At 41.3% G+C, this 17,182-nt stretch overlaps 1 protein-coding gene across 1 annotated transcript; it reads right to left on the bottom strand.

The window, feature by feature from the left end:
- Positions 1 to 6,790: 6,790 nt before the first annotated feature.
- pdcd4b (programmed cell death 4b) lies at positions 6,791 to 17,097 on the bottom strand. Its single transcript, XM_050044692.1, has 12 exons — positions 16,979 to 17,097; positions 16,414 to 16,516; positions 15,731 to 16,045; positions 11,944 to 12,038; positions 11,622 to 11,735; positions 11,257 to 11,478; positions 9,712 to 9,809; positions 9,101 to 9,215; positions 8,244 to 8,351; positions 7,870 to 7,980; positions 7,602 to 7,741; positions 6,791 to 7,515 (listed from the first exon to the last, which is right to left on the bottom strand). The coding sequence occupies exons 2-12, from the start codon at positions 16,454 to 16,456 to the stop codon at positions 7,455 to 7,457; spliced, it is 1,422 nt and encodes a 473-aa protein (XP_049900649.1). The 5' UTR covers positions 16,457 to 16,516; positions 16,979 to 17,097; the 3' UTR covers positions 6,791 to 7,454.
- Between the last annotated feature and the right edge of the window lie 85 nt (positions 17,098 to 17,182).

Here is a 17,182-nt window from a genome sequence, read left to right as displayed (position 1 = left end):
AGGAAATTGTTTTACATGTGGTTCACTAGTTTTGTGTTCTGCTAGTGTCTATTCTTGTTTATTTCGGTGAACATTTTAAAAACCTGTGTGTAATATTATCTGCACATGTAATCAAAATCCCCGTGCCAACCCTATACTGAATGCATATCTTTATAGTTCCGGGTTACCTGTTGAAGGGGAGGGGGGGACTCTAATTAACGGCACACAGAAGGCACATGAGTGATGTAGCTGCAAACTCCTGGCAAAAGTTGGAAAGCTTTAGTGCTGGTAAATAAGCTAGAATGTGTATAAGTCATTTATTGTAGGTGAAGATGCATGAAAATGTAACGACAAGTCATTACTAATGTTTTCCTTAGTCGTTTTTAGCGCACCAACCCAAACGTCAAATCTGTCAGAGGTTGTCTCTCATTTGCAGGAGACTGGCAGAGAGCTTACCACCGTGTGTGTACTGACTGTGATGTGCTACTCCTATAGATGCCGTTGGGAGTTTAATTGTTAAATTAAATATTACCTTTGTTGAATGAGTGGCCTGCAAATGTGAAAATAAGCTCCTGTTTCAGTGTGCTTTTCTTTTTTCTTTTTTTTTCTTTTAAAGATGCTTGAATTATTAGTTAACTAGATGGTGAAACATCTTGTGCAGAGCATTACATATTGTTTCAGTGGATATACATTTTTATTCATTGAGTATTGTTTTAGCTTTCACTGTGACTACTGATTTGAAATGCAAGTGTAATAACTGTAAGGGCACACATTTTGGTGTGCACATGTTTTTTGCTATTCATATATTTTGACACAAAAAGTTGGAAAGCTTTTGTGCTGGAGCCTGGGAGAGAACCTGCCACTCTGTGTGTACTGAATGTGCCCCATGCTACTCCTATAGAATAAACGCAGAGATCCTGATTCCTGGTTTGAATGGTGTTCTTCCGCCTGTGAGCAGCCATCCTACACTTGTCACTACTGGCAGCATGAGGCAATACCTGCAGCCCAGTGAGGTTAAACAGGTAGTCCATCCATCCATACATGCGGTTGCAAGAAGGTTTGCTGTCTCCCAGCACAGTCTCAAGAGCATGGAGGAGATACCAGGAGACCGGCAACTACATTAGGGGAGCTGGACAGGGCCGTAGAAGGGCATTAACCCAGCAGCAGGACCGGTACCTGCTGCTTTGTGCGAGAAGAAACAGGAGGAGCACTGCCAGCGCCCTACAGAATGACCTCCAGTAGGCTACTGGTGTGCATGTTTCTGACCAAACTGTCAGAAACAGACTGCGTGTGGTTGGCATGAGGGCCCAACGGCCTCTAGTGGGACCTGTGCTCACAGCCCGGCACTGCAGCTCGATTGGCATTCACCAGAGAGTACCAGAACTGGCACGTCCACCACTGGCGCCCTGTTCTCTTCACAGGCGAGAGCAGGTTCACACTGAGCACATTTGTCAGTCGTGAAAGCGTCCATAGTCGTCGTGGTGAACGTTATGCTCCATGCAACATACATCATGACAGGTTTGGTGGTGGGTCAGTGATGATGTGAGGAGGCATATCTTTGGAGGGCCGCACAGACCTCAATGTCAGAGCCAACAGTACCCTGACTGCTGTTAGGTACGGGGATAAAATCCTCAGAGCGATTGTCAGACCTTACGCTAGTGCAGTGGGCCCTGGGTTCCTCCTGGTGAAGGACAATGCTCCGCCTCATGTGGCCAGAGTGTGTAGGCAGTTCCTGGATGACGAAGGCATTGATACCATTGACTGGCCCTCTCGTTCCGTAAATCCAATTGAGAACCTATGGGATGTTATGTGTCAGTGCATCCAGCACTACCAAGTACAACCACAGACTGTCCAGGAGCTCACTGATGCCCTGATCCAGGTCTGGGAGGAGATCCCCCAGGACACCATCTGCCAACTCATCAGGAGCATGCCCAGTCGTTGTCAGGTCAGGAGGTCATACAGGCATGCAGAGGCCATACACACTGAGTCACATTATGAGTTGGCATGATAAAAGTCACACAAGTTGGATCAGCCTGCAATTTCAATTTTTTATTTTTATTTTTGGTGTGACTTTGAATCCAGCTCTCAGTGGGTAGATGATTTTGGTTTCCACTGACCGTTGTCACGTTGTTTTGTTCTCAACAGATTATACAATATACATCAGTAAAGATTTTCAATTTGAATAATTCGTTCATCAAGATCTGATGTGTGATTTAAGTGTTCCCTCAATTATTTTGAGCAGTGTATTTTGCTCTGTGGTTTCTACCCTTGTTTGTACTTTCCCTTTTGCTGCTTTAATGATGCAGATCTCCCCACTGTGGGACTAGTAAAGGGTGATCTTATCTTATCTTGAGTAATATGAATAAAATACATGACAATACTCCAGTACATCAAGTAAAATCCTACATTAAAATGTCATTCAAAGACTCTGTACAGACATGATAGACAAGAAGAAAGAATACTCTGCTTGGAATAATTATATGTTTTTGTTATGATTTTCCCTGAGAAAATTCAATTACCTTGATTAAATTCTTACATCTATCCATTCCTCTTTGAAAAAAATCAGAATATATGAATATGAGTGTTTCAACTTTCCTCATCACACCTGGGTTAATTGAATATTTCATTACGACTGGCTTCCATACCAGCTGTGATTTCATAAAATCATGCTTGTATCTCGCACACACCTTAAACTCAGACTGAAGGTGAGCACAGAGAAACTTTCCTAAAAATAGCCTTCTAGTATCAAACTTTTTACGTAAATAATTCTGCACAGTGAAGCTCAAACATCTAAGCAAAGTTACTATTATAAAAAACATATTTTTAAGTGCAGTGGAACTGTAAAAATATAAATAAATTGCGTGTTAGTATTGACAACAAAAACTTAGGAAGAATTGTCATTTTCAGACATTTATATTCTTTTATTGTTGGATTCTTATCATTTTTATATATTTATTTATTCAATTTATATATTATTAATCACTGGGAAATTGTGTTTTTATGTGACTATAATCACTTAGTGTAAACATGCTAATTAAAACCCCACAGAGTCTACAATGTCAGTAATATGAAGTATGAAATAAGTCTTTAAAGGGTTTAAATCATGACACTTTAAATGTGATTGCATGATGGGTTCCAATTGTATTTGCTGCATATATCTAACTACATTCACATCATATCACTTGCCACTACATCCAGTGGCGTTGTTAGGCCTGGGTGTCCGAGGCCTCAGCCCTAAATGAGGAATAAATTAGGCTTTATAAATATTAAAAAAGATAATAATGATAAAAAAATAGGTTTAATAATGGAAAAACAAGGCCTGCATCAAAGCCCACAAAAATATGATATTTTTGATCAAAAAAGCAATATGCAGGCAGCGTGTTTTGTGTGATTGTGTGTAAGAGGGAGAGCCCACCAGTTATCACTTTAATGTTGCAGCTGGTAAAGGTGGAGCTCAATGCTAAATGCTTTATTTACTGCTGGGTAGTTTAATCTATAATTATAAATCATCATTTATTAGTTTATTATTATTTAGTATTATTAATCTGTGTCAAAGTAACTAAAACACACTAATAAATGTAACAGAGTAAAAATTACAATAATTCTCACTGAGATAAACAGGAGGTGAAGCGTAAAGTAGCATAAAATGGAAATGCTCAAGTACAAGTCCCTCAAATTTCTTTGAATTTTAATTGTCGAAGTTGCAAAGTACTTCAATACAACACTAATCACAAACAATTACTAATGTAATTCCTAATCAATCTGAGAAAAACACTTTTTAGTGGTAAATAAGATGTCAGAGAGCATTAAAAGCCATCAAAATAGAGAATTTTAATACAAACCAAACAAACAAACAAAACAAAAATCCCTTGGGAGGATCCCTAAGCCCCCAATGTTCTCAAATCCCCAAAACAACAACTGTGCAAATAAATAAACAAATTACTAGTGGAAAAAAAACGAACATCGTGGTCATGTTTGGGGTTGTGTTGTACCGAGAGCCGCCTGTAGATGTCAGTAAAGCACTGTGTCCGAGAAATAAAGCGAAGAAGAAGATCACGTGATTCTCGCGGAAGCGTTGGCTTGACAACCGCTGTAATCTCTTCCTAGTGCTAAAGGTGGGACTATCAAAAAATCTTTTTTTAAGCAATGTTTTAGATTAAATGTGTTCATACACGACAGCGGAAAGATATCGCAGTGTACTGGCAGCAGTAACGACTTTATTTGACCGGTATTTACAAAAAAATAAGCCGCTGTTGCTATAGCTGGGCCTGTGCTGTGTCGTTAGGTGCTAATGCTAGCTAGCGTTATTTTGAGCTAGCTGTTAGCTATTATGTCATCAAATACAGGGCCCGTTTCTTATCCTTCAATTAACCCAATGAACCAATGATAATGTGCTCGGTATTAACCAACCAACTTTAACACTGCCATATACCCATATTGTGGAGACTGGGGTCGAATAGAATAGAAACGCGAATATTGTAACAGCTAAATTTTACAAATACACGACAGGAGAGCACCGATGCAAAATATTTTTGTTCGTTTAGGATGGTTTAATGTTATTTGTATTGTAATGTCTAACTGATTTTATTCTTATTGATATCCTGAATACCACTTGATGTGTTACTAACCGATGTCACCTGGCTGCAGACCAAAATTTTAAAATAATATCTCACTATCGTTCGTATTACTGAACCTCTAATAATATTACTGTGCATGTGAATATGCTAGATTGTTCCCCAATTTTGCGTGAATGCAATTAAAGGGACTGTTCTTAACTTATCAGAGAAGGGGGCGGCTGAGGTGTGACTTCGTTTTTAGTTACTTACTTTTATCTTGACCCTCCCCAAAACTATAAATATTTTCCCTTGAGCCTCCCTGAGAAACTGGCAGAAAATGCATGACCCTCCCTCCACCATAAATTAGTCACTAGATTTTAAATCGTACCCTTTGATATTTTAACATTTAAAGTTTAAGACAATTTGGTGATTAAAAGAACACATGCCTTATAAACAGGTTTGGAACCTATGTTTTATTTAACAATCGGCAGTAAAATACAGCTATTTTATGTTTTTTATCCCTCCCCTAAGCCAAAATAAAAAACAGAAATATATGACATGCCTCTCACTTTTTGCACCATCCCCTCCCCCCTAATGATTAACGAACAGTCCCTAAGGGAATCATGAGTCATCACCATCATCAACTAAGAGACACCCAGTAACATTAGCAGCTATCTTGATAACCCCAAACTATCACATTTTTAAATCTTAGGCTTCTTTGCTCGAGTAGAGCTGCATGAATTCACAGATATCACGTACACTGCCCCCAGCACCTTTAATAAATCTCTGTCAGATAAAACATGTTAAAAGTAATAAACTAATATGTTTACCTTTCAGAAAGCACTCAGAAGACACAATGCCAGAAGTCAAGTCAATATTCAGAGAAGTTCTGCCTAAACAAGGTTTGTACCACAGCAGTTAGCTATTTGGACAGCAGAAGTTACAAACAAAAGGCTGTTTGTGGAGCTCAATACAACATGTGAACTGTTTAGAAATGTGCAAAAGCTTGCAAAATTAGTCAGTGGGTGCTCTGTGCTGTGTGCTTGCTCTTTACAGTCTCTTTTACAGCCCAACACCATTGACATTGTTGCTGTGCAAACATTTAGATAATGTGGGTCAGTACCATTGCTGGAAAGAAGTGATGTTCTGAGGTGTTAAATGCCATCTAATGGGTACAAGCTGTTTATGAGCTGAGCACCAGATGTGTGAAATGTCCAGATTCTTCATGCCGTTAGAGTGACTGGCAAAAATCAGTGCAACAGATATTAAAACATTGGCAAGCAATTGTGTAGTGAGTCACAACTGAGAGCCTAGAGTGCCTATGGATATAACAAGCCTACTGATGGGACATTGCTCCCCCCTTCTTTTAAATCTTGGACATGACAGGCTACTAGAGTGACATAAATTCAACAGCAGACCTGTTTTGGTAGTGATGCTCTCACAGTTGCAGTCCTTTATTTAAAAGTTAGTAGGTAGGTACATTTCTCACTGCGAATGTGTGAAAGGTTTCTGTGAAAAATCGCAACAATCCAGCCAAGTCTCATCATCTTTGCATTTAAGCCAAGATTAGTTGATGAGATTTGAGAGTTCATGTTAGAATTGAGTGTTTTTATCTCCTCTTTATTTTGGCATTATATCCACAGGGCAACTTTCCATGGAAGATGTCCCTACCATGGTTCTGTGTAAGCCAAAGCTGCTCCCACTCAAATCAGTCACCCTAGAGAAACTGGAGAAGATGCAGATGGAGGCTCAAGAGGCCGTCAAGCAGCAGGAACTGGCAATGAAGGAGCAGTTGCAGTAGACACCCAATGGAGGACTCGGAGCAGCAGGAATGGTCAGATTGGCAGAGATCCTTCAGATGGATGGCACAGACACAGAGTTTTCACGCACTGGTAGAATAAGTATTTGCATGGACAGTCGATGTCAAGAAGTTACTGATGTTTGGCTGCATAGAGCAGATAAGAAGGGAGTCATCATCTAAGCTTAACTCTCTTGAGAGTCTCTCTGTTCACTAGTTATTGTCAAATGTTCCACTGCATGTCATTAGTCGGGTACTAAGACTTGTGTTCTTCTGCAGACTTTATATTTGTATTGTTGCATCTGTAATCTCGCATTAACGCATACAAGAAAATGTCAGCTAACTGCATCCTTGTTGAGTGAACTTGGACAGAGCAATCTATGTGTCAGATTGAACAGTGACGTTGCGACATGTAGTTGTGTGTTGATGTTGTTACATTGACAAAAGCAGTCTTGAATTATTTAATAGTGATTTAATGAACAAACAAGGAGCAATACGTGGTACATTTCACACACCAGTATTCCCCAGATATAAAAATAAACACTCTAAACACCATTTTGTGAAGTTACCCAACTTGGTATTTGTCTTTGCACTGTCCTCGTGTCTTGATACCTTCAGTAATGACATCTTTGTGTAATTTAAAGGGTAAAAAGAAGAAAACAAAAGTCAAGCACAGCATAGAAACAGCAGCTAGTTAGGGAGCCAGTATTGCATTTAACCAACGTGCTCCCCTTTCTTTATTTTTTTTTAATACCCCTTTATAAAGCTTTTGACACAAACCAGTCATCTCTGTACAAACACTGCTTTCTACAAAACACAAAAGGAGTGGCAGTGAAATCAAGAAAATACTGTACAAAACAACATGGAATGACTGACACTGCGAGGTGTGGCACTTTAAGGGTTAGCTTATGTAAATGTTTACATCGAAACACCTTGGAGAAAGTGATCTACTTCAGTTTCAGTCAAAAGTGCAGTTGTTTTTGTTTTTTTAACCCCCACCTCACTTTACATTCTTTTGACTGTTAGAAGGGAAAAAAATTGTACCCAACTATTTTGAAAAATATGCAAGTAAAAAAGTAGCTTTATCCTCTTCAGGAAATCTGGCACATAAAAAGGGCTCTTCAGTAACTTTCAAGCTTGACAACACCACCGTCTCCCTCGCTGACAAATCTCTTACGGCCTCTGACAAGAGAAAGAACATATTAACATCCGGTAACAACAAAAACAAAACACATCTTCAGAGATGAGTGTAAGGTGTGTGCACTTACCGACAGGGACAAAGATCTCTTAGCTTTACATCAATGATTCCCATACTGAAGCTCTTGTCAACATATTGCTCCAGGATGAAGTATGCACGAGGGACATCAATGTTGATTTCAGCAATGTCCATATAAACTCTTTCATAGCCCTACGAGAGAAATAAAATTACTAAATACATATAAAACACCATCATCTTAAGGCAAGCAAATAAATAAGCTGCTTCTTGGTGAAATAATTATGTGCAGTGCATGATTCAAACACCAGGTGGCACCTCACCCTTCTCATTTGGTCCACAGTGATGACAGAGGAGGCAGAGAGCGACCTGAGAAGCTGCAGAACCATTTTCAGTGTTTTCTCTCCTTTGGACTCCAACACCATCACTATCGCCTGAGGGACATTTAAATATGCACAGCCTGGTATAAGTACTATGACACACACTTACTGCAGTGCAATCTACACTCAATGGGGATTAAAAATAGAGATGAAAATAAGATGTTCCAAATAATAACGGGAGTGTCCATCATCTGAACACACAACACTGTTCTAGTTTAGAATAAATATGCTCTTTCTGCCTCAGCTGAAGGAGTTGTGATGCTTTAAGGACACACTGAGTTTGGGCCTTTTGCTTTTAACTAAAAGACAATGTTTACCTCATAGACAAACTCATGGTGAAAATGAGGAACCTCCAGATCCCTCAGGCACCTCTCAGCCTCCTTGCTGTCTCCAGATAGGATGTACTCCTTCAGCAGCAGGTTCATCTGGCAGGACAGAGAAAACATCTCTTAATGCAAAGCAGTAATGATGACAACGAGTATAACAGACAATGGCAGACAGTGACCAAAGCAGCTAATAATGCTTAAGTTTAAGTTGTGCACACTTGCCAAAGCTGACCTCAAATAAGACAAAATTCGTGTATTATACTGTGCACGGAATAAAGTCACAGTCAATCAGTTGTTCTCGGTGAAAACGCATTTACAGTGTGCGCTAGATGCCTTAATCGAGTAAAACTTTTTCATTTCTTTGTGAAACAGACTGAGCTGCTGAGTTTGACATGGGTTACCATGGTTACGCGTCTCTAAATGGCCAGGAGGCTCACAGGAAGAGACGTGGTAATTACAACTAGATGTTTATTAATTAGGGTTTCACTCAAAGTATCCTTGGAAATCCACCTTTCTCAAACAACAGTGAGCCAGATACATCGATACCATTAAAAAAAGCTTCATGTAGTGCTGTCTGTTCTCTAGCATTTGAGAAAAAGACCAGATATTGTTTATTTTCCAGACATCAAAATTCTTCTTTCTTGTCTGCAAGGCCTTTTTCAGGGTCGTACATTTACTGAACCAGATAAAGCTTCACAACACAAAATGCAGAAATTACACACACACAAAAATCTGATGAATTTTAATTGAAAAGGTGAAATGAAAAACAAAAATACATAAGGTACAAATGGCTCCTAAAGAACAGCTCTACCACCAGTGTCTTCTCGAGTCTGTGTTATGTAACCTACCTCTTTGATGAGCTGTATGACAGGTCTCTGGCCCCCGCCAGTCCCCCACTGGTTGTCTATGCGTAGGCCACCCATGCTCATCTTCAGCAGCACCGCCGCCCGGTCTAGTGACGCTCTGGAAGATTAAAAAGGTTTGTGGGCCAAAGTTGTCACACTGCAACACTCTCCTTCACTCCTACATTCATTACTGCTCCATCTCTCGTTCTTGCAAGACATCACTCTACATCTCCTCTAATAAACAACAAGTGTTTCACGTTTGTTACACCTGTTTTGTGGGTGCTGTGGCGTTGACACAGAACACCTTTATCAAAAGTTGCGTGTAATGTTTGAGAGTGAGTAATGTTTTGAGAGATCTTGTGAAGTGTTTTACTTACTGAACTGTCTTAATTTTCTTCCTGCAGTGACCACTCTTTATGCTATAATCATAATGGTGGATATTATATGGACACACACTGTATGATTTTAAGAGAATGCCCTCTTATCTTGAGGGATTCACTGTAATCTCACAGACAAACACTTAAAACCCTGACATAATCTCTAAGGATTTTCATGGTAATAGCATAACACAAAAACTAACATCACAACACCAGCAGAGCTCAGCCAACACATACCTTGTGTACGGACAGTCAACTTTGCCTTTGTAGCCATCGATGTAGCTCTTGGACAATATTTGGTCACTCACAGCGCGTGCAATGAACTGGCCCACCAACTAGAAAATGAACACAAAAGAGAGGGAAAATGTAAACAGACCACAACAAATTACAATGTGAAAGGTGCTTGTTATTGTACTGACTCATTAAACAGGTCCTCTTGTTTAATATAAGCAAGTCAAAAGGTGATAGATGTAGACTGTAGCCAGAGTTAAGGATCTCATGTTCATGGATGATTCAAAACACCTCACATTTCTGTGCAGGGACATTTGAAGAATGCAGTGAGCAATGAACATTTGTTCAGAAACATGCTGGCATTCGTATGACTCACCTTTTTTTTTTTTTTTTTTTACGGGCATTAGTTGTATTTAAAAATCAGTGATGCAATTTTTCTTATTAGGAACAGTGTCCTCTTGCTACAGTGAACAGAAAACAGTTTTGTTGCATGATGATATAAAGATTTAACTGATTTAATCCTCTCCTCTCAGTCCAAGAATATTTCCAAGCAAAACAAACAATGCTGTTACACATTACTGGGTCACAAGTACAAAATACTTTCAGTCTGAAGAAGTGGAGGCCCCACAAAACCACTGACATGACAGATGACTGGCAGCGGCCTCAGAGGCATGTGTTTGTTTACAGTATTATGAGCACATGATTGAGGGAAACGAAAGAGCTGGCTTTGCTCTTCTGGCCTCGACAAAGCCTGCGCTCATCACTGATCATTGTTCCCGTTCAGACAAGAGGCAGCTCCGTCTCATTTGACCCGTGGCTGTGGCTAGACTGGCAGGCAGGAGAGGAGAAAGAGAGGAGTGTGCACTCTGTGTGTGTGTGTGTGTGTGTGTGTGTGTGTGTGTTTGTGAGAAACTGAGAAAGCGAGAGTGAAAGGGATGAAGGGAAGGAGGTGGGGGGCAGGGCAGACTCATAATGTCCCTTTAAACCCACAGAGAACTGTGAGAGTGGGACAGAAATGACTAGTGAGCCCCATTGAGACAGCGACAAGAGGGGTGTAGGGGGGGAGGACGACCAATGACCCTTTGAGCGTCCTTTGCTGAGCTTGCATTTTGCAAGCACAGACAATGGACAGAAATCTCATGTCTGTACAGGCTGAAAAGGAAAGAGCTCAAACACACACACGCACGCGCTAGCTCTCATACACAGGAAAACATCAACCCACAGTGTTGTTTCCCTCCGCTCCACCACAGACTGTGTACAAACTCGAACACGCCACCTTGAGCTATAAACATACTTTCAGCTAACGAGTCCGGCGAGTTGTGTGTGTTTACGGTTATCGGACTGGCAGATGTCAGGTTCAAGGTTGACCTATTGTTGCTATACAACACGAGGTTGCACAACAAAATGCAGTTGAAGTTCCTTTTATGCTACAACAGAAAAATAAAAGGTCAGTTTGGATTTTTAATTTAATACCCATCCTGAATTCACAGAAATTTAAGGTAATTTAAAAATGAAGTGGCTAATTGACCTCTAGACCCTAAGGAGACTCACCTGCGGGGCTCCGGGTGTATCCAGGACCAGATCGGGCAGCTCTTGAAGCAGTTTGTCGAAGGAGTTTTCCATGTCACTGTGGGACAGCACGGGCCCACACAGGTCAGCCAGCAGCCTGGAGGTGAGCTCCCGGTGGCTGGCTTTGGCCTCCAGGGCCAGCGACACAGCCAGCGAGGGCACCTCGCTCCGCATTGGTCCCAGGTTCAGTTCGGCAAGCAGCTCCTGGATGTGGAGACAGACGTTAACTTGGCTTTATGGTTGTGTTCATGTCTTTCAATTTGTTTTAGTTACTCTATGTAGATTTCTGCTTCTGTTACACATAAGTACATGTTTACTGACACTCAGGTTGTTTCCTGCTCACTTACCGCTACTTCATTTGTGTCTCCATGTTCAAAGTACTCTTGTACTATGGGGGTGACTGTCTTCTCAAAGTCCCTCTCATCCAGCGGAGGAACCACAGTCTCATACACACAGTTTTCCTTTAAAAAACAATCATATTCCAGGTGTTGCAGAGATTAAATAGGGATGAGCTGCCATAAATGCTGCTCATGTTATGTCTTAACAAAAATTACACATTTGAGGTTCAGGCTGTGCATTGGATCACATGAGTTTTTACAAGTGATCATGATGTTCCAAACATGACATTTATAATGAAGATGTAAAGAATATCTACACCACAGTCAGTACCTGAGCTTCGTCATAGTTGGGGTCTTTCTGATCTACCTCCTCCAGTTCATAAACTTCACCAGATCTGCCCCACACACCTTTTCCTCCAGCCCCACCTGCGGACAAAGATCAGTGACAATGTTAGATGTGACATCTGACACCATTTTGAGGCAATATGGTGTAAAAAAACGAAAAAACGAAAAAGCAAAGCCATGAGCAGTGTCCTTCTTAAAAGATTCAGTGTCACACATATCTGGGTTACCTGAAACATGAGTTTTCCAATTCATGGTTACTATGGATAAAAGTTAAGCTGCAGCTTTTGGGAAGATTAGGGTCTCAGAACATGATGTCCCTGAAAGATAACTCTTGGAAACCCCTTCAAAGCCTGTCCTAAGCAGACATAATAAGAAGGTGGGGTGGTGAGGGTTACAGAGCATGATGTCATGTCTCCAAATATTGGGACACAGAAACAGAGAGGTGGCGCTGAGGTACTGCAGGGAAACATCTTCAATCTCATGTGTTTTTGAAACATTTGTTAGGTAAATTTTAAGAGCAACTTAGGGTCAGACAGTCACTGGAAGGCGCTAGTTACAGACAAATTTTCAGAATCTGCTCATTTGAAGTCTGACCACCCCCATATTGTGAGAGGCTCAGAGCCCCACTGGTTATATTGCTGTCAGCAGTGTGTACCAAAATATGTCCAGGGCCACACTGAAGGACTGCATACTAGTCTGACATCCTCAGAGTGTGTGTTAGGGCCCTGACACACCCAGGTAATAGTAAGCCATTGGTGAATGTAGGGCCATTGGTGAGCATATGTCACCAGCGCATCCTGGGCCGTTGGCACTAGTTGGCCCCTGTCGCTTGTTTTTTAGCTGATTCAGCATGTCGCATTGGCATTAGAGACAGCAGAGGACATTGGTGAGAAAAATTTCTCTCACCAGCAGTTCCGCTCTGTGCACGAGAGGGGAAACGAAAGTGAAGAAAGCAAACAAAATAGCTTATGTCAAGAGGGCATGAGATCTAAACACACTTGTTATATTAGGTAATATTACTTGTTTAGCCATTGAGCTCTTTAGCAGAAATAGTTCGTAAGGGTTTGTGTTATTGTTCGCTAACACACAGTAAATATACTACATTCTTACATTTTATGTGCTAACTGGCTAACTAGCATCTTGAATCCTTCCTCTCTGTCTCTCTGTTTCCCTTTCTGAATGACGACTACAGACTACTGAGGCCTGCTAATAGAGAGAGCCATTTCCTGTCATGGAGGCACAGAATGTACAGGTTCAGAGCGTATGCAGAATGACTGTGTTCAGTGCAACTTTGTGGCCGAGACACAGGCGACTTGAGGCGATACAACAGTCAGTCTTCCTCACCACTAGTTTTTTGATGTCGGTTGATGTGTCTGGGCCTTTACTCACCAAGAGGTGATCCACAATAGCTTCTAAGATGATGATAATAAAGTGAAGTTACAGAAAATTTCCTTAAGTATCTCTTTCGGTGTTGTAATTTGTAGACAGTCTCTGTGCACTTGTCGCACAGCCAGCGGCATATAGAGACCAATATTGTTTCCCCAGCTTGGAGGATAGCTCGACTTAGTTAAAATGTTTAGCTTTTCTGTTACTGATCTGGGATGTTCGAATCTGAGACTATATTTCTAACTTTACAAAAATTCCACAGAGCAATCTATAATCTCCCACTGTCCGTCCCTTCGAGGCAAACAAATGAATTGGTGCTTTAGCGTGTGCATAGCATGACAACCCTGCTGCTGGTTAAAAACAACAACGTATTTGGTCTTATAAACAGAAATGATGCATGTGTTCATTTGCATACAGAGCGGGGAAGTGAGATCTGATCATAAGATCTCACTCAGGATGCAAGACCTAGAGCTGAGGCAGACTTCGAACAGTCCATTTGTGGTCAGATCACCAAAGATGCATGCTGATAGCAGGTCTGAACAGAATGATACTCATGTTATATGGATCATTATCTGGGTGTGTTATCTGTTCTGATAACCATGCTACATTTTCTAACCCAGGCACATGCTGTGATATAATCCCCGTATCTGGGGAGGTGACGCCTTTGTACATGTTACACAAACAACCATCTGCTGGGTCTGAGGTCAGCACTAACGGATTGTACAAGTTTAAGAAGCCCAATACCAAGCAGCTTGTGTGTCATGCTCTAAAACCTCCATTAGTCCCACCCAGAATGTGGCATATGAACTATATTTAGCACAGCCCACATTGTTTGAGCAGAACAGTTCCACTTTGACATTAAAAACATGGTGGACGGTAGTTTGATCTCACCAGAGATTCTGCACATTCACTGCATTTGTCTTTCAGAAATGCAGTACATGAACTTTTAATGCAGAGGAGCTCAAATAACAGGGCCCCACTAGCATGACAGTTGTTACGCAACCAAAAAAACAACTAGACAGACATTGTGCCAGGAGAAAGCACAGTTGCTCCAGTTCCACTGCCCCTGGGTAGAGCAAAGTGGCTCAACTGTACTGCAGTCTACTGGGACATGGAAGCAGCCACTGAATGCTTGCATCACTGAATAAAGACCCACAGCGAAAGAGAGAAGATGTTGACCCTTGCTAAATTCTGATCTACTTATACAACCGTAATGTGTCAGTGTCACTTTTAAAACACAGTTAGGGGCAAGGAGAGGGCCAGTCAGGGGAGCTATCTTTGGTCTGATATACAAATTGGATAAAAGAAGTAAAGCCATTATGCAACATCAGCTGAGTGCCTAATGCTGTTATCACTACGGTCACACACAACAATAAAGTACACATTTACAGCTGTGACTGTGCCCTTCAGTAACACAGAAACAGATAACACATTTCACACACAGGGCAAACACATGCTCCATAAACCTTTTCAAAATAACTTTACAGCCAACTGTCTCATTGGCACACATGGCATACCGAAAGGTGAAATATTCCCGTCACATTCAATGTATAGTAAGGCTGTTAAAAGCATCAATACCTAAATACTTTTTCAATACCACATGTTTAAAAATAGTATGATCACCATTATTAAGAAATCTAATAATACTGAAAGTACTGAACCTGAGGCTGGGAAGAAAAAAGGAACAAAATCAACAGGTCCTCCACCTGTGGCTGTTACAGCGTTGCCACAACATGACTGGAGGCGTGTGTTCAGAGACTTTTTCTGTGCCAGCACTGTGTGCAGGTTGTTTTGTGTTGCTAGTACTTTATTTTATTTTTACCCTGGTATCAAAACAGGTATTGTGTACCATTTTACTTTTTTTTAATACTAGTATTGTCTTGAAGTTTAAATTTCTGGTATTGTAACAACATAAACGCATGCATTAATGCATGACATACAGACCATCACTAACCAAAGCAACATCTGGTACACTATACACAAATGTTGTCAAGATAATTATTTAACCTTTAATGGAAATTTACAGAGAGGCTTGGCTGAGCAGATGGTTACAAAATAAAAGCGTGCATGCTTTTATATGGATGTGACCTGCTCAAAAATCACCTAGCCATTTGTTTACATGCTAATTTGTTTACAGCTCCTAGATGGTGGGCCAACAGGTGATGACAAGTAGGTCACACTGTGATGAAGGCCTTCTCTTTGAAGCCCTGGGCACTGAAACACCAAAGGCGCTTTAATTTACTTTTACTCGCCTGTGGTAATGACCAGCAAATGTTAAACTAGAGAAAGTGGGACGTTTGATCTCTTTGGCGTCAAAATGTTGCATGATGACTTTACATTCATCATGCTGTCATAACTGACTTGTTTATTGATTAAAATCTGCTTACCTTTCTTTGGCAGACCTCTGCCCTTGCCCAGTCGGGACTTTCTGTCCAGCAGCTTGCTCTTGGGGCTGGTGGGTGCCACCGAGGTCCCCCTGACCACGTCCCCGTTATCGCTGAGAGAGTCTCCCCTGCCGGAGTCCCTGGAGGAGTTCTTTCTCAGCCTCCGCTTGGCCTTCGCCTTGAGACGGGCTTCATGGATGCTGTTGCTAGACGAAGTCAGCCAGTTGCCATTGATCTCATTTTTAATGTTTTTATTGACAACGGATCCTGCGTTGTCTTCCTCTCCAGATACAAAGGAGTCACTCAGGTCGTCTGCCTCTGTGGGAATTAAAAGGGAAAATGGAGGAGAGTTAATGCTGGCAAACAATGAGTAAGTAGTTTTTAAGTGCACAGCAGGTTCATGCATTTGTCCCTGTTGTGTACATGTCAGCAGGGGCCATGTGCAAATACAATAGACTGTGGAAAGGATGCTGTATGTCAGACTGCATTAATAGTCAATGTCTATCTGCAGTCACCCACAAAATGTAGGATGTGCAGCAGAATGACATCAGTGCCACATTCAGCATCACTAAACCTGTAGGCAGTGCATGAAAAAAAAGCAACCAACCACTTCCGCATGAAAAAGTCCCAGTGCCCCACATCAGACACGGGAGGGGATGAGACATTTAAATCGATGTCACACTTACCAACAGGGTTTGCATTCAGCCAGGCCTCGCAGTCAGTTGCCATGTTTTACAGTAGAAAAAGATGTTGCAGCAGAGCAGCGTGCAAAAATATGTCAAATGATACCTGCGATGTTAAAGAGGAAACAGATTCAATATGCAGACGATAGCTAATAACATGCCCAGACATGCTGCAAGGCAACAGCCTCCCCTCCCCCCTGTTCATTCAAAGTCACTGTTGATAAACAATGGCTAGCGCTGCGTTAGCTTGTCACAATAAAGAGCTGCGTCAACGCACCTAACTCCACTGTATCTAACTGCACGTGTAAAACAATAACTGCTCACATACAGTACATTAATCTCCAGTTTACAGTTTATTTAGCCGTTCATATTTATCACTGACTCGACAGTTAACGTTATCTGTTGTTACAGCTCATAAGATAATATCTAACTGTCCGCTAGCTCGATGTACATCTGTTAGCTACATCGATAAAACCGTTAAATCCTCCATTACAGTGACATATAAACATGCACGTCTATCTCTTTCGCCTTTTCGATTAAATAACTCGCAATAAGTAAATTCACTGACCGTCTGTTGCGTCCAAGCTCCAAACTATGACACTAACCCTGTTGTTTTTGTATTATCTACCCAGCAACTCAAACACGTAGGTCCGTGTTTTCCTCGTCTGATTGGCTGGAGGCGTGGGGGTTTTTAAATCAAAGGACCAATCAGAACGCACCACGGGATTTTCCTTCTCGCATGTTCCGTGTGTTGATGTGGTTGATAGAGTGC

Source organism: Epinephelus moara, chromosome 5 (genome assembly GCF_006386435.1).
Source record: "Epinephelus moara isolate mb chromosome 5, YSFRI_EMoa_1.0, whole genome shotgun sequence".
Taxonomy (NCBI): Eukaryota; Metazoa; Chordata; class Actinopteri; order Perciformes; family Serranidae; genus Epinephelus; species Epinephelus moara.
This window is presented reverse-complemented; position numbering and strand designations above follow the sequence as displayed.